Here is a 17,448-nt window from a genome sequence, read left to right as displayed (position 1 = left end):
GCACTTTCCAAAATGCTTTAAGTCGCCTACTATACAAGGGTAATGAAGGAATACTGCTGAAACACCTACACAGTTTGGATTGTGTTTTCAGCAATGTGGGAAAAAGGACAAACCCACTTTTGTCCATTCCATTCGGTTATTAAATTGCTACCACGACTTCATAGCTTAGGCATGCTGGTCTAAATGAATTGAAATAGAGCAAACAACCTATCTAAATAATCATACAAATTGACATTTTTGAATAAGATCCACTATAACTTCTTTCTGCTAAAGATTGCACCATTTCGAAATCTTCAAGCTATCTAAGTCCACATCGTAGTTGTGCATAGATATCCTTGCATGCAAGTCCTATCTGTGCAGATGGGAGTATGTATAGGAAGGTTTAAATTTGGTCCAGCAGTGCAACCCATAAATTGTCAAATTCACCAAGTTTAATTATGAAATCGTTCATGAGTGAAGCCATATAGGCACCTGATGTGTTCAGATGCGATGTAATCTTCTTCTGATTGTATGTTACATGACCAAGAGTGTTATGTTACATGACCAAGAGTGTCTTGCCGTATATTGTGGAATGACTGTAGCCAAGGGAGTCCCTAGGTTTGATGATATTAATAGATCCAATTTGGCTTATTATATCAGGATGGTAAATGCATTTATCAAAGTTGGATAAATCAGAACGAATTTGGTTACTTCTATGTGAAATAATTGCTCATAAAGTACTTTAAAACTTAAAGGGTAGTTCTACAAAATGAAAATTAGACCTATTATGTTATATGAAATTAAATGTTGGGCTATGATTCGAGCACATGAGCAGAAGATAAGAGTCGTAGAAATGTGGATGTTAAAGTGGATGTGCAAACATATGAGGATGGACAGAATAAGAAATTAGAACATTAGAAAGAAAGTCAGGGTTGTACCTATTGAGAGAAAACTCAGAGAGACGTTTAAAATGATATGGACATGTACTTAGACGACCAATAAATGCTCTAGATAGGCGATGTGAAATTATGACAAATACACATATTAAATGAGGAAATGGAAGATCAAAGAAGACTTGGTTAGAAATGATAAGATAAGATAAAATTTATTTAAATATAGATGATGATATAGTAGGGAATAGAGCCGAATGATGTAGAATCTAGTGATTTAAAGCTAGGTTGTTGTTGTTTGTGAATGATTATTGTATATCTGGATCTTTTGACCTCAAAATCCATTTTGCACTGATTGGCCTCAGCCAATTAGTCTCTAAAGTAAATGTCTCTAAAATGTGAAGACACAACGAATTCAGGAGCAATGCTATTTGGCATTTTTGCATGTAATTTTATTGGGAATTCCTATCATATGATACTATTTTGTATATGGTGTTATGCCACCCTGGGCATGGCCTATTAGTAGGTGGGTCCTTGCTGGGCCTTGTGACATGGGCCATACCCATTAAGAGAAGAAGGGTAAAAAATTATACCTCTACCACTAAAACAGAGAAAATATTAAAATCAGGGATAATATCAAAATGTTCAATTTGGCCATAACATAATATATCCTTATAACTCAACAAGTTAAACAAACCTTAACATGTTATTACAAACACCCTCCAACCCGTCCCTTATATAAATCATGTAATTTATTTCTTTTTAAAACTCATGTGAATTCCATTTTAGAAATCATATAATTTTTAATTCATTTGACATGATGATCTAATGTCTCCATTTTTTAAAATATTAGTATTTTCTATTTTTTTTATCTTTCAATTTTTATTATTTAATCAAATGCTTTGTATGTCGACCTAAACACAACCCATGCCTGACAATGCACAGGCCAATTTCTTGGCCCCTTGAGGTTCAATTGTTGTGGGTAGTGCCTTACATGATGGTCTACTCAGAGTGATGCTAGGCAGGGCAAAGGAGGGGCCAAGGTAGGTTGAACCAAAATCATGCCATACTTGACCTAGGCATTGTAGCATGCTAATTGAAGCTCCTATGGTACCTTAACTGGAGCAATCATCATATATGCTGCACAAGATTGATGTAATGCCAAGTAAAATGGCAAGATAATAGGACTTAAAATAGAATAGGAAATAAATTGAGTTTCTTTCTTTTGCTTTTATATCTCCAATTTTGCCCTTCCCGCAGTCTCTGATTCCATCAGTAGCTTTGCTTTGCCTTCTTCTCATAAGTTATCCAAGTTTTTAATTCAAGCGAGCTATTGACTTGTACTTCTATTTTTTCACCTAGCCACCCTATTCTGGATTCATTATCTGCTAACTTGGATATTTTCCAACGTCCAGCTTTGCTCTCTTTGCATTCAATTTATGCTTATGTGGTCTAGTTTGCTCCTACTCATTTCCAAAGATATTGTTTTGTTTCCTTCAAAAGAATACATTAAGTTCCTGTCACATTGGCTTTTGCTGGGGGCCCTCTTCTAGTATAAGCTACTAAAGTTGTTAGTGATGCTGCATGTATAATTTCTTGGATAAAGAAAAATCCTTATGCTGCATGTATAATTTGCTTACTGTGAGATTCAAAACTGCAAATCCTGTACATGTGCACACAGTCCTTCTGAATAAGCAGTCATTAGCTCTGAAGTGATTCCTAGACCATCTTAAGTATTGATAAAATGGTCTACAGTTTAAAGTCAGAAAAATTTGGTATGGTCTGATATATATAAACTTGAACTATTGATTCTGCCTGTTTGGATATCTGGTGGCAGGTTGCTTCCATTCTTTGTGCAATTAAGGATTTACTTATGTATGTCTTCCTCCATTCTCTTACCAGGCAAGTCTAGATAACATTATTGTGGGCTCTCATGTCTGGGTTGAAGATACTGTTCTTGCTTGGATTGATGGGGAGGTTTTTAAGGTTGATGGCAATGAGATCCATGTGCATACAACCAATGGGAAAACAGTAAGTGTGCAAAGTACTACCTTTTTTATTTTATCACTGTATCAAACTTCTGAGAAATTTATTGTGCCGATTGAGATGTGCACTTCAACTAGATTTGAGTGCTTGCTGAATGCCCGCTTATTATCCATGTCACTTCCTCTTGCAATTCCATTATCTAGTGAATAGGATGTCATATTTGTGTGATATTCTCTCTTTTTTTATCATGCATTTTCATTTTTCTGTATTATTTATTTATTCTATTCATTTTTTGTCTGTGATCCTCTCTTATCCAAAGTAAAGATATATATTTTCCCATTCTATGTTTTTTTCCATGTCACTTTATTTCTAGGGCCACTATATACATGTACATGATTTCTTAGGAGGTTGTTAGACTTCTTTAATGCTGAATTCAACATTGCCTTCTCGTCATTCAAATTTGGGTTTTAAATCATTAACAATGGTTAGAGTTTCTATGTTGGCCTAGGTTACTTGACAGTTGTCTGGATCTCAAAAGGCAAAATTTGTTACTTGGGTTGGCTATGAATATGGATTGGAATAGGTCGGTCTTGTACCAAGGCTAAAGTTTCACAGGAAAACAGATGATGTATATTAAGTTGATTCAACTTTAAGATTAGGATTCAACATAATATTGAATCACAATTAGGCCAACTAGGTTGAGTAAAAATTAGAGATTTTGGAACAGACTCTTTAGCAGTATCAGTTTACAATTTTCAAGCATATTTGGATGCTTGGATGGTCTGAGATAGATATAATATGATACCCACAGCTTAAGGAAAATCTTGGATATATAATCTTGTAAATTCTATGTTTGGTTGCTTTTGCTATGCATCTTATCTAATCTAGTTGTCTTGTTACCTGATATTTTCTACTGAAAATACTTTTGGGCCACGTGTTCCGAATGTAGGTTGTGGCAAACATATCAAAAGTGTTTCCCAAGGATACAGAAGCACCACCTGGTGGTGTGGATGATATGACAAAATTGTCATACTTGCATGAGCCTGGAGTGTTGCAAAACCTTGCCGCACGTTATGAACTTAATGAAATATATGTGAGTCTTTTTATATTTTGCATTTTCTTATTGGTTATTTAGTCTTGAAAAGGTTTCTTTGTAGAATAAGTGACTGAGATAGTTTTTGATTTTTTGCTAGACATACACTGGTAATATTCTGATCGCTGTCAACCCATTTCAAAGGTTACCTCATCTTTATGATACCCACATGATGGAGCAATACAAAGGGGCTGCATTTGGGGAACTAAGCCCTCATGTCTTTGCAGTTGCTGATGTTGCCTACAGGTGATATTACTCATATTCACATCATTATCATCACCGTAACATCATCATCAAGCTATGTTAGTCCCCTATCTAGGATCAGCTAATTTTATCCTACATTGAACTTGTTGTATCAGTAGTAATATTGAGATCACTTAAAGCACTTTTAATTATGTTAGCTAAAATTTGCTTTCCTCTCTACTCTCACACCTTTAACTCGATTGATTCAACATGTCAAACTCTCAAATTTAATAGTTGGCTTTGAACATTTGCATCTCATTTTAACATATTTTCTCTCATTGTTTCATCTAAGAAGCTATGCTTGGTTGCTCCATGCTAATAGTATCTTTTTTATTTTATATTTTCTAGTAACACTACCAATCCTTCTTAATATATTTTTATTTTTGCTGTATTATCCTTTCATATGTGTTAGATTTTTAATTACTCAATATATATATATATATATATATATATATATATATATATATAACACAAGATACTAAAATTTCCTCTTCATTTCAATCACCCAAATTTTATATTCACAACATATAATAATGACATACCATAATTTTAAATGGTTTTTGTTCTCGGATAAGGAAACAGGGCCATGGTTAATGAAGGGAAAAACAACTCTATCTTGGTCAGTGGAGAAAGTGGTGCTGGTAAAACTGAAACAACCAAGATGCTTATGAGATATCTTGCATACTTAGGTGGACGATCTGGAATAGAAGGAAGAACTGTTGAGCAGCAAGTTTTAGAGGTATCATGTGATAGACATATTCGATTGATTCTATTTAATAATATTTAGTCCTTATAATTGTTACAAAGAATGTTAATATATGGATTTTGGATTAATACCTCATGTTTTCTTCAGTCCAATCCAGTTCTTGAAGCTTTTGGAAATGCTAAAACTGTTCGAAACAATAATTCAAGGTAACTTTTACTTATTTCTGCCTCCTTTTGCATTTTCCACCCATTTTAGGCATTAACAGTGTGAATGCTAAATTGATAATGAATTTGATGTTTCTATTCAAAATTGTAAGTGTATTCTTCTTACTTGTGAAAGATATTTTTTATATATGTTGTGTTCAGCCATCTAATTTCTTTCCTGATCTTTGTCTTAGTCGATTTGGTAAGTTTGTTGAGATTCAATTTGACAAAAGTGGAAGGATATCTGGTGCTGCTGTTAGAACATACTTGCTTGAAAGATCACGTGTTTGTCAAATTAATGATCCTGAGAGAAACTACCATTGCTTTTACCTTCTCTGTGCTGCACCACAAGAGGTATGCACACATAACCTACATAATAACTTATTTCCAGGATACAGTGGACGCATGAACTATAATGCTTATGAGTTGTGACAGGAGGTTGGAAAATATAAGCTTGGGAATCCACAATCATTTCATTACTTGAACCAATCCAAATGCTTTAAGTTAGATGGGGTTGATGAAGCTCAAGAATATCTAGCTACTAGAAGGGCCATGGATATAGTTGGAATGAATGAGCAAGAACAGGTATGCAACTGAAACCAACCTTACTGGTTTCAGTATACTAAAATTAAATGTTGGGTCCTGAACTGTGTTGTTTGATTATAATGTTTAATTTCAGGAGGCAATATTCAAGGTCGTAGCTGCTATACTTCATATTGGTAACATTGATTTTGCAAAAGGGCCAGAGATAGATTCATCTGTTATCAAGGATGAGAAGTCAAGATTCCATCTTAACACAGCAGCTGAGCTTCTGATGTATGCCTAAGTTGATTTTTTATTGCTTCACAAAAAAAGAGAGCAGATTCCTAATTTTCTGCTACCGGAATTCTTTGATCACCAAGATGACATGAATACTGCTTATGACAGGTGCGATGCCAAGGGTTTGGAAGATGCATTAATAAAACGTGTCATGGTAACCCCTGAAGAGGTTATCACAAGAACACTTGATCCTGCTTCTGCAATTGTCAGCAGGGATGGTTTAGCAAAGACTCTGTATTCCCGTTTGTTTGATTGGTAATAGATGCTAATGTTCTATTGTGGAAATTCTGGTTTTGAGCTTACCAGTACAACTAATAATTTGGATTTGTTGTATTATATACAGGCTTGTGGACAAAATTAATGTGTCAATTGGTCAGGACCCAAATTCAAAATCCCTAATTGGAGTTCTTGATATATATGGTTTTGAAAGTTTCAAATCAAATAGGTAATCCATGACTCCAGTAACACACTAGAACATTTTCTGCAGGAATTATTGATTGTTAAACTCGATACTTTCTAAGTCTAATAATGTATTGTGTGTGAAAAAGTTTTGAGCAGCTCTGTATCAATTATACAAATGAAAAGCTCCAACAGCATTTTAACCAGGTTTAGCCAAATTTTTGAATTTTAATTTGGAAGATTTCAGTAGTTCAAGTTTAACACAGGATTTGATGTACAGCATGTCTTCAAGATGGAGCAAGAGGAGTATACCAAGGAGGAGATTAACTGGAGCTACATAGAGTTTGTCGATAATCAGGATGTTCTGGATTTGATTGAGAAGGTACCTGTTTTACTTTTTCATTTCTCTGGAGATATTATAGTATGCATTAAGAAAATACCCACTAGACATTTGGTATGGTTTGAAAACACGTGGAGCATGATGCCGTTGGATTTTTACTGGTTCACTCAGGGACTAGCAGATGGACCACCCAATTTTGGTGGTCTGCTGTGAATGGCTGTATTGGTCAGTATGTACTCAGTATGCATGAGGTCACCTTTGGTTTCTAAGTAAAGAAGGACCAATATTGGTCTATATAGTTGGTACAGCCTAGCACAATATTTTGGTCAATGTTGCACCTTGATGCTCCTCGTTCTATAGTCCCTTGAAGATCTCATTTCATTCTTCTCCATTCTCCAACGGATCATCAACCACCAAGGCAATCAACTTGGTCATGCCAAGTCAAGCTCCATAAATTTACTCCACTATCACTTAATGTTTTTCATTCTATGGTCCCTCGGATATCATGCATCCTTTTCTGAACTCCATCAGACTTCCAAGCCATTGAGCACTTTGACCACACCAAGTCATCATCCACACTCGACCTTGTCGAGTTACAAATTTTGCAAGTTCCATGTGCATCTTGTTGAATTTTTGCACAACTTAACACACATATTTAATCCATATGCAAATTGTAACTTAAGTGCTTCACCCAAACATTTGAAAACATATGTTTGAGGCTTATCACTTAAGACATGATTACACCAACATCGGAATGCATTGAAGTGAAAATGAATAAATCCCATTTTTCATTCAAATATTTTAGAATTAAACAAATCTAAGCTGAAGAGTATTAAATGAGTAAAGATCATTTGAAATTGTCTTCGAATGTTTAAGCACATGTTGCAAGATGTCAACTAGATAAATATGATACAGTAGAATTTTAATTAAATTGAATAGCTATTGCTATAGTTTAGCTTTGGAAGTAAGTGGAAGAAGACTAAAGGAGTAAAACTCATTTAAGTTCATCTTCTTGGATTATATGAATTATCGACGGTAATGAAATAGTTTCGTTTTGGCTGAGGGCCAAAACCTTGACATGTGATGTTATCTTAAACTTTCAACATTTATTCCATATATTCATTTTACATGAGTTTCTTGCAAATTAAGCTCTAAGATAGCTGTTAAATGCCATCATGTGTTATAATATGATAATAAGTTCATATGTTTTTCAGAAACCTGGAGGAATTATTGCACTCCTTGATGAAGCTTGGTATGTGTTGATTCTTTCCTTTTGCTCTTTTACTCACTTCTCCTTTTCCTACTTGAAACAACAGCATGCGCTAATAAGTAGTACAAATGAACTTGTGACTAATCTCACTCTTCTTGGGTTCAGTATGTTTCCTTGTGCTCTTTTACCCACTTCTTTTTTTCCTACTTGAAACAACAGCATATGCTAATAAGTAATTACAGATGAATTTGTGACTAATCTCAGTCTTCTCGGGTTCAGTATGTTTCCCAGGTCAACTCATGAGACATTTGCCCAAAAGCTGTATCAGACATTCAAAAACAATAAGCGGTTTATAAAACCTAAACTTTCCCGCACAAACTTTACCATTTCCCACTATGCTGGAGAAGTTAGTATATTTTTCATTATATGCTTAAGCACAAATATGTATCGATCTTTTCTTAATCCAAATTTACAAATTGTTGTTATCTAGGTAACGTATCAAGCTGACTATTTCTTGGACAAAAACAAAGATTATGTAGTAGCAGAGCACCAGGATTTACTGAATGCTTCTAAGTGCCCATTTGTTTCTGGTTTATTCCCGCCACTTCCCGAAGAGACATCTAAATCTTCGAAGTTTTCTTCCATCGGATCTCGCTTTAAAGTAATATCTTTTTTTCTCCATATTTGATGTTGTTGATTTTAGCTTAGTGTGCAGATGTTAATTTTTCTTTTATAAAATACTTTAAACAAGTATACAAGCATCTTACTCCTTGTGCTTCTTTGCAATTAATACTTGTGCTCATGGTGTACTTGTCTAATGTCATTTCAGATAAAAATGAATCTAGGTTTAGAATGTTATTTTAGGATGTTAATTATTTGCATAGCATGTAGCATCAGCAAATGTTGGTGATTTAGCCTTTTGTTCATGATTGTTGGAATTACAGTTCTTGTTAGTTTTTTAGATGAAAGCTACACCAATGAGTTAGTTGAGCAACATTTTCTTCAACGAGAGAATAGTGCTGTCAACCTTATGTTTTCCTTTATCACAAGAAATCCTCTATATGGTATAGACACAACTTAAAAGTTCAATATTGGTGTTTTGGGCTTCATTATTTGCAAAGGAAGATGTGTTTTATAAACCTTTATGATATATAATTAGTTATTTGTAACTAACCAAATTCCTTCTTTTTGATGCAGCTACAACTTCAATCGCTGATGGAAACCTTGAGCTCAACTGAACCATTCTACATCAGATGTGTGAAGCCAAATAATGTTCTCAAACCTGCTATTTTTGAAAATTCCAATGTCATCCAACAGTTGCGCTGTGGGGTAGGTTTCACAATGTACTCATCTCTCTTGATATGTATTGAGCTTCATGAAATCCTTCACTGTTTTGCTTCATGTAGGGTGTTCTTGAAGCAATTAGGATCAGCTGTGCTGGATATCCAACTCGAAGATCATTTTACGAATTTCTCCTTCGGTTTGGTCTTCTTGCCCCAGAAGTTTTGGAAGGAAAGTAAGTACCTTATCATTCGCAATATTAAGTTAATCAATTAGAGAAAAGTTCTCATTAAGCGGTGTATAGTTGTGATAGATAATTTAATACATCCTCTCTTTGTCTTTTCTGATTCTGGCAGTTCCGATGACAAGATTGCATGCCAAAAAATTTTGGACAAAATGGGATTAAAGGGTTATCAGGTAGAATCATTAATAGAAAATTATTTTTATGTATGCGAACAATAGGATGAGTAGAGGATATATATTTATACATTGTGCATTTTCCATGGGCAGCTAGGCAAGAGCAAAGTGTTTCTGAGAGCTGGCCAGATGGCTGAATTGGATGCTAGAAGAGCAGAAGTACTTGGACGAGCAGCCAGGACAATCCAAAGACAAATACGCACATATATTGCTCGTAAAGAATTTCTTATGCTGCGAAAAACAACCATTCATCTTCAGTCTCGATGGAGAGGTATGATCCTTTTAGACTAAGAGTTATGTGTGGCCATCCGTGTTGACTAAGTACTAACATTCCAAATGAACAAGTCACTCTACTACTGAGATAAGCATGTGGTCTTTTAATGCATGGCTGGGCATTTATTTAGAACCTCCTTATCAAATTGTTCAGATATTTAGTAATCACTTTTATATTTGTCAAGAATCTTCAACTGTACTCTCAATTTTGTTAAATATAGGAAGATTGGCTTGTAAGCTTTATGAGCACATGAGACGTGAAGCAGCGGCAGTGAAAATCCAGAAGAATCTCCGTCGATACTTTGCAAGAAAATCATTTTTATTACTTCGGTCATCAGCAATTGCTTTGCAGACAGGATTAAGGGCAATGACTGCTCGCAATGACTTTAGATTCAAGAAGCAAACTAAAGCCTCGATTCACATTCAGGTAATGCATTCTCTATTTAAGTTGTTTCATGATTTTATATTGTTCTGGAGGGAGATTCTTTTAGTGCAAGGTTTCATTTATAGTCGGGGCATAATATTTGTTAGTTCTCAAATAATCACGTGTTTATTTACTGAGATTTAGATGAAATTGCCCTGTGATTGCAGGCTCAGTGGCGTTGTCACAGAGATTATTCTTATTACACGAGATTGCAGAAGGCAACACTTTCTTATCAATGTGCTTGGAGACAAAGACTTGCAAGGAAAGAGCTCAGGAAGCTCAGAATGGTATCCTCTTATCTGTTTCTGCACTTTTCTTATAAACTAAACCTTGTTACTAACTTGATTTATAATTGTGATGAGCGCAGGCTGCCAGGGAAACAGGAGCCCTGAAGGAAGCTAAAGACAAATTGGAAAAGCGTGTGGAAGAACTGACATGGCGTTTACAACTTGAAAGACGACTAAGAGTAATAGTTCTATGTTAGAGCTCTGTAGAGGCATATAATGCTGATCTATGTAGTGTTTTATTCAATGTTCTCGCTTTGAGCATTGTAATTGATCTATCTAACCTTTTTTATTCAATTCTGCAGACTGATCTAGAAGAAGCGAAAGCACATGAAATTGCTAAATTACAAGACTCATTGCATGAGGCACAACTTCAGGTTGATGAAGCTAAGGCCATGGTTATCAAGGAACGTGAGGCTGCACGCAAGGCGATTGAAGAAGCTCCTCCAGTAATAAAGGAAACTCCAATCATAGTTCAAGATACAGAAAAGATTAATGCACTCACCTCTGAAATTGAAAATCTGAAGGTAGAAAAAAAAAACATCTATAACTATGTTTAGATAATTATCATTGTGAAGTTTAAATGAATATTGTGGATCCAAACCATTTGTTGATGAGATAACTTTCTCGATGTTAGGTTTCTTCTGAAATTTCACAAGTATCTAAGCTTACATTGAGAAAGTGCCTGTCTTGTGGTTAGATGTTTGTCACATTGCTTTAATGCATGTTGATACTAGTGCAAAAGATTCACCAAACTATCTGACCAGTATTAAAATATTTTGGTTTTATTGACATATTCAATAACTTTTTCTTTTTTCCTTTGGCAGGTGTCACTGCTGACAGCAAATCAGGCAACAGAAACAGCTAATATAGCCTTGGCTGAGGCTCAGGAACAAAATAATGGATTAGCCAAGAGAGTTGAAGATGCCGAGATGCGAGCTGATCAGCTTCAGGATAATGTTCAAAGGTTGATTTCGTGATTATATTTCTGTTGCATGCCCCTAGTATTCAGATATAATCATAGCCAATTATGTTAATGCACATTAGTTTAAGTTAATGGAAAACATAATAAAATTCTTAGGAAAACTCAAACATTTGTCTCAATTTCACACCCTCCTGATTTTCTTTTTTAAAACAATAGCATAAGGTTAGGGGCCTAAGGGTTGCTCATTTCTCCCAAAGTACAGGCTTGAAGAAAAACTAACAAACCTGGAGTCAGAGAACCATGTGCTTCGTCAACAGGCAGTTGCCATTTCGCCAACTTCCAGAGCATTAACTACACGCTCAAGAACAACCATCATTCAGGTGCTTGTCACATTGCATTGCATTTGTGTTTTGTGTGAGCATGAAATGAAATGCTCTTGCAAGATATATTATGTTGCCTCCTTTCATTGCAGAGGAGCCCCGAAAATGGAAATGTTATGAATGGTGAATCAAAAATATCTGTGGTAATCATGAGAATTTATTTCTGATGAGCATTTAACGTACTTCAATTTATATCTGGTTATTTGCCCAAAAGATACAAGTAAACAACCTTGGATGGAGTTTAACACATTGAAATATGTAGGAATCAAACCCTGCTACGCCTAACTCCAGGGAACTTCAAAACGATGATACACCACAAAAGTCACTTAATGAGAAGCAGCAGGTATGCGTTTAATCAGTTTCCTCGTAGTTCAACTACAACTAAAAACTTTTTGATAATCGACTGTGGCATGTATCTATATCTATGCATTTTATGGCCTCTTTTATGATCAGTGATGTTGCACTCCTTTTCCCAAATTCTGTTAACCAGGAAAATCAGGACTTGCTCGTCGAATGCATCTCTAAAGACTTGGGCTTCTCAGGTGACAGGCCTATTGCTGCTTGTCTCATATACAGATGTCTGCTCCACTGGAGATCATTTGAAGTTGAAAGAACCAGCATATTTGACCGCATAATTCAATCAATAGGCTCAGCTATTGAGGTATTAGATACTCTTTTTTTGCTGGGGATATATTTCATTTAAAGTATCATTGAAGCTAGGATGATATTACAATATTGTGTGCGATGGGACTCGACCTTTTTATTTGTAGTCTATTATTTACTTACTAATTTTCAATCTTCATCTTTGTAGGCGCAAGACAATACGGACGTATTATCATATTGGTTGTCCAATTCCTCTACTTTGTTGTTGCTCCTTCAACGAACATTAAAGGCAACTGGAGCGGCTAGTTTGACTCCACAGAGGCGTAGAACATCAGCTTTGTTTGGGAGAATGTCTCAAGTAAAACCAAATATTTGATGTCCAATTAACAGAATAATTGCTTGTTATGTAGTTCTACCTTAGTTTCCTTATTTAATTCTGTGCTGCTTCTCTATTTTAAGGGTATTAGAGCTTCTCCTCAAAGTGCGGGTCTCTTTTCTTTCAATAGTCGCATCATGGGTGGATTGAATGATTTGCGACAAGTTGAAGCGAAATATCCTGCTTTGCTTTTCAAGCAGCAGCTTACTGCTTTCCTTGAAAAGATTTATGGAATGATTAGAGACAATCTAAAGAAAGAAATATCTCCATTGCTTGCTTTGTGTATCCAGGTACTAGAAACTAATTTTCAAATACATTTCCTGGGATCTTCATTGACATTGCTATCATGCAGGCACCAAGAACTTCCCGTGCAAGCTTATTGAAAGGCTCGCGATCCCAAGCAAATGCTATGGCCCAGCAGGCATTGATTGCCCATTGGCGCAGCATTGTGAAAAGCTTGACTAACTACCTGAAAATAATGAAAGCCAACTTTGTAAGTTTGGTGATATGCATCTCTCTATACATGGTCAGCAAACTTCAGCTCATAATAACTCGTCCAAATTTCAGGTCCCTCCTTTCCTAGTTCGCAAGGTGTTCACACAAATTTTTTCATTTGTAAATGTTCAACTTTTTAACAGGTACTTATAAAATGCACTTGTGGACATCAGTTACCATTGTTGTATTAAAATTATGTTCTTCCAATGAAAATATCTAATTTACTAGTCTTCCTCTCAGTCTTCTACTGAGGCGAGAATGCTGTTCGTTTAGTAATGGAGAATATCTCAAAGCTGGTTTGACAGAGTTGGAGCACTGGTGCTATGATGCGACTGAAGAGGTCAATTCCTTTGGTTTCATTTTACTTTCCATCGACCAGGAACTAAAATATCAGTTAATTGCAGTATGCTGGTTCTGCATGGGATGAGTTGAGGCACATCAGACAGGCAGTTGGTTTCTTGGTAATATTTTAAACAAGTCATCTACGTTCTATCAGAAGTTTGTTATTTTTGAAATCTTGTTCTTTTTGAAATCTTCTTCCTCGAGATCTAATATTATGCACCTAATAATCTAGGTTATACATCAGAAGCCAAAGAAGACCTTGACAGAGATAACCAATGATCTATGCCCAGTTTGGCCCTCTACCTTAACCTGTTATGATGTCAAAAACATTCTCGCTCACTACTATTCACATTTCAATTTATTGTTTGATTCTGTTTCCAGGTTCTCAGCATTCAACAGTTGTATAGAATAAGTACAATGTACTGGGATGACAAATATGGAACGCATAGCGTATCATCAGAGGTAAGTTTTGACAATTTAGGAATTAAGCTTTCGAAGTATGGTGTTCTAATTTAGGAAGCCTAGCCTCCTGTGATGTAGACTAAAACCTGATATTTGGCTTTTTTAGGTCATTTCGAGTATGCGAATCATGATGACAGAGGATTCAAATACTGCTGCTAGCAGTTCATTCTTGTTGGATGATGATTCCAGGTTTTTGTTTCTTTTCTTAACTAAATGAATGACAAATCCATAGTTGGTCTTTAAATAAAATTTTGACAAGTATTTATCTTGTAAAATTTCTCGTGCAGCATACCTTTCTCAGTCGATGATATTTCAAAGTCGATGTCCGAGATAGATATTGCAGATGTCGATCCGCCACCTCTGGTTCGCCAGAACTCAGGCTTTGCGTTTCTGCTACAAAGAAAGGAGTAGTTCATTTTGTCAACTACTCCTTGTAAATATGGCCTCATTCTATTTCTGTCAAATTGGCCACGAAAGAACCAAAAGGCAGTTGGTAGTCCATAATTTTAGTATTCGGGTTTGATTTATTGATTTGTTTTAATTGCATTTTTTGTCGACGGTTTGTTTGATTTATCGGGAATGCATCACAGGTTTGTTTTCAATTTAGATAAGTTGTAAAATATAGATGATTGTTGAAGCAACTTAGTAAAATATTTAAAGGTGGCTTGTCTTCTTGTTGCTGTTCTTCTTTTCTTTTCTTTTTTAATAATTTTCTATCTCAATTTCAATGTAATGGTTCTTCTTATTTGAAAATTGTTATAGATCAAATTATTTTCCTATTTTGTTTAAAAAAGATTTCAGTGGCAAAATTTACCACTCTATTCATTGATCTGAAATCTTGTATACAAAGTTTATATTGAGATACATCCTATCCTTCTTTTCTTCTTCAAGCGGAATCCGTTACTTCAACGGTTCTACATGGTCAATTTTACAATTGATATACAGTCTATCCTTGACATTTAGTTGGAGGTGGAGTTTGATTGAAAAACCTTAGAACATTGATCCACCTAGGGGTGAGTAAAAATTCGGTTAAATCAAATAAACTGATCGAATCGATCGAATTAAAAATTTTGATTCAGATATTTTGAAATTTTGGTTATTATTTCTAAAATAATTGATTAATTCGATTAATTTGATTTGATTTCGATTTTAAATTTTTTTATTTGATTAAACCGAATTAGAAAAATAATTTATAAATTTTAAATAAATAAATTTATAAATTTCTAATTAATTAATAAAAATTTTATAATAATTAAAAAATTTGGTTAATTCGGTTGAAAATCGAATTTATTGATAAAATATCGATTTGATTTGTTCGATTTTTATTGAAAAATTCAATCGATTTGGTTAGTTTGAAAAAAAATTGATTTATTCGATTTTCGATTAATTTAATTTGATTCAGTTCAATTTTAACTGAATACTCAGTCCTAGATCCATCCAATAAAAAGCCATGCTTAGTACAAGAGTGATGAACACTCTTATACTGTCTCGCGGCAAGCTTTATTGGTGAAGTTAGTCTATCGATACGGATCCCTCCCCTCTATTCAAATTAAGAATTGCCCATCTCTAGCCGTAGCAACTGAACATTTTAGAAATAGATTAGCAACATCATCTTCACTTCCTCATGAATAGAATATATAATTGTGTCATCGTGGTCAACTATAACTTCTCAATTTATCTTCTCATAGGGGTGAGCAAAAATTCGGTTAAACCGATCAAACCGAACCGAATTTTTAATTCAGTTCGATTATTTCGAAAGTTCGGTTATTTTAAAAAAAAAAATCGGTTAATTCGGTTCGGTTTCGGTTTTAAATTTTCTTATTCGGTTAAACTGAATCAACCGAATTAATTAAATTAAAAAAATAATTTATAAATTTTAAGTAAATAAATATATAAATTTCTAATTTATTAGTAAAATTTTTATAATATTTAAAAAAATCGGTTAATTCGGTCGAAAACCGAATTAACCGATAAAATTTTGGTTCAATTTGTTCGGTTTTTATTGGGAAATTCGGTCGGTTCGGTTGGTTCGAAAAAAATCGGTTAATTCGGTTTTCGGTTAATTTAGTTTGGTTTGGTTTGGTTTGGTTCGAAAAAATATTGAGTTTATCCTTTATGATAAGCCACGGTAGCTCGAATGTTTTTTTCGTAAACTCTAACAAATCCGCCTCATTTGAGACCTCAAAAGAAACTCCATTTTAAATATCCATTATCTGAACTCATTTAAAGAAATGAATATAATTGAAAAGATAAAATTTGATCCAGGGTAAAGAGAAGTCTTTTCTTCTGATCTAAATTGCTTTTCCCACCCTTTGACATCGCACCCCCCTCCGCTCCTCTCTCTCTCATTCAAATGATATTTTTATTTTTTTTTTCTTTATTTTTTATTTTATTTTACTTATATATATATTTTAATTAATTTTAATTAGTTTTATTTTTTAATTAATTTTATTTATTATTTTTTTCATTAATACTTATATATATATTTTTTTTAATTTTTATTTAGTTTTATTTTTAAATTAATTTTGTTTATTATTTTTAAATTTTATTTAATTTTTATTTAGTTTTATTTCTTTAATCAATTTTGTTTATTATTTTTTTATCAATTTTTTTTATTTTTTTATTTTATATAATTTTTAATATAGGTCAGAATCTCTCTCTTTTTTAAATTATCTTCCTAATTTGATATTTAAATTACCCTCATCCAACTCTTAACACAACAGAATCTTCTCTCTCCTTAAATTATCCCTCCCTCCAACCCTTGACACATAACACATATCACATATCAGAATCTCTCACCCTCTTTAAATTATCCATTCTTCAACGATTGACACATGTCAAAACACCTCCTCCTTTTAAATTATCCCCTTTCCAACCCTTGACATATGTCAAAATCTCTCGTCCCTTTAAATTACTCTCTTTCCAACTCTTGACACATGTCAAAATTTTTCATCACTAATAATAAATTAAATTAATTAAAAAAATAAAATAAAATAAAAAATATATATATGAGAGCTATTTTTAAATAAAATTAATTAAAAAATAAAATTTAAAAAATTAAAAAAAAAAAAAAAGAAGATAGAAATGTCATTTGAAAGGGGGAGAGAGAGAGGGGAGGTGGGAGGGGTGGCTGTCACGCGAGGGGGAAAAGCAGCTCTCCTTCTGATTTATCATGAAGATAAATAAGTATTTGTATGGATAAGAAAATTAAAAGTAGTTTAACAGATAAAGCAAAAAAAAAAATGCGATACTGACTTTTATTTGTCAAATGAGATATTCAAAGTCGAAATAAATCCAAGTGTTAGTGATAACTCAGAA

At 34.0% G+C, this 17,448-nt stretch overlaps 1 protein-coding gene across 2 annotated transcripts; it reads left to right on the top strand.

The window, feature by feature from the left end:
* The first annotated feature begins 2,774 nt into the window (after positions 1–2,774).
* On the top strand, positions 2,775–14,804 carry LOC141819733 (myosin-17-like). 2 transcript variants are annotated; one of them, XM_074706979.1, is made up of 38 exons: positions 2,775–2,900; positions 3,805–3,948; positions 4,049–4,194; positions 4,774–4,930; positions 5,045–5,103; positions 5,295–5,454; positions 5,536–5,685; positions 5,780–5,916; positions 6,028–6,174; positions 6,263–6,364; positions 6,468–6,525; positions 6,599–6,700; positions 7,873–7,910; positions 8,148–8,274; positions 8,359–8,529; positions 9,066–9,197; positions 9,275–9,384; positions 9,506–9,566; positions 9,660–9,837; positions 10,061–10,266; positions 10,431–10,550; positions 10,631–10,729; positions 10,853–11,074; positions 11,375–11,514; positions 11,735–11,852; positions 11,945–11,995; positions 12,115–12,195; positions 12,343–12,513; positions 12,664–12,813; positions 12,915–13,121; positions 13,184–13,324; positions 13,399–13,469; positions 13,567–13,666; positions 13,731–13,787; positions 13,901–13,957; positions 14,050–14,130; positions 14,237–14,319; positions 14,418–14,804. In XM_074706979.1, exons 2-38 carry the CDS (start codon positions 3,871–3,873, stop codon positions 14,539–14,541), a joined length of 4,392 nt encoding a protein of 1,463 aa, XP_074563080.1. In that variant the 5' UTR covers positions 2,775–2,900; positions 3,805–3,870; the 3' UTR covers positions 14,542–14,804. The 2 variants fall into 2 exon arrangements, with proteins under 2 accessions (XP_074563080.1, XP_074563079.1); XM_074706978.1 differs by lacking the exons at positions 2,775–2,900; positions 3,805–3,948 and having other exon boundaries at positions 4,052–4,194; positions 4,767–4,930.
* The last annotated feature ends 2,644 nt before the right edge of the window (positions 14,805–17,448 follow it).

Source organism: Curcuma longa, unplaced genomic scaffold, assembly GCF_044706935.1.
Source record: "Curcuma longa cultivar G26 ecotype Majalengka, Jawa Barat unplaced genomic scaffold, ITB_CL_G26_1.1 utg18532_np1212_1030455_RagTag, whole genome shotgun sequence".
Classification (NCBI taxonomy): Eukaryota; Viridiplantae; Streptophyta; class Magnoliopsida; order Zingiberales; family Zingiberaceae; genus Curcuma; species Curcuma longa.
This window is presented reverse-complemented; position numbering and strand designations above follow the sequence as displayed.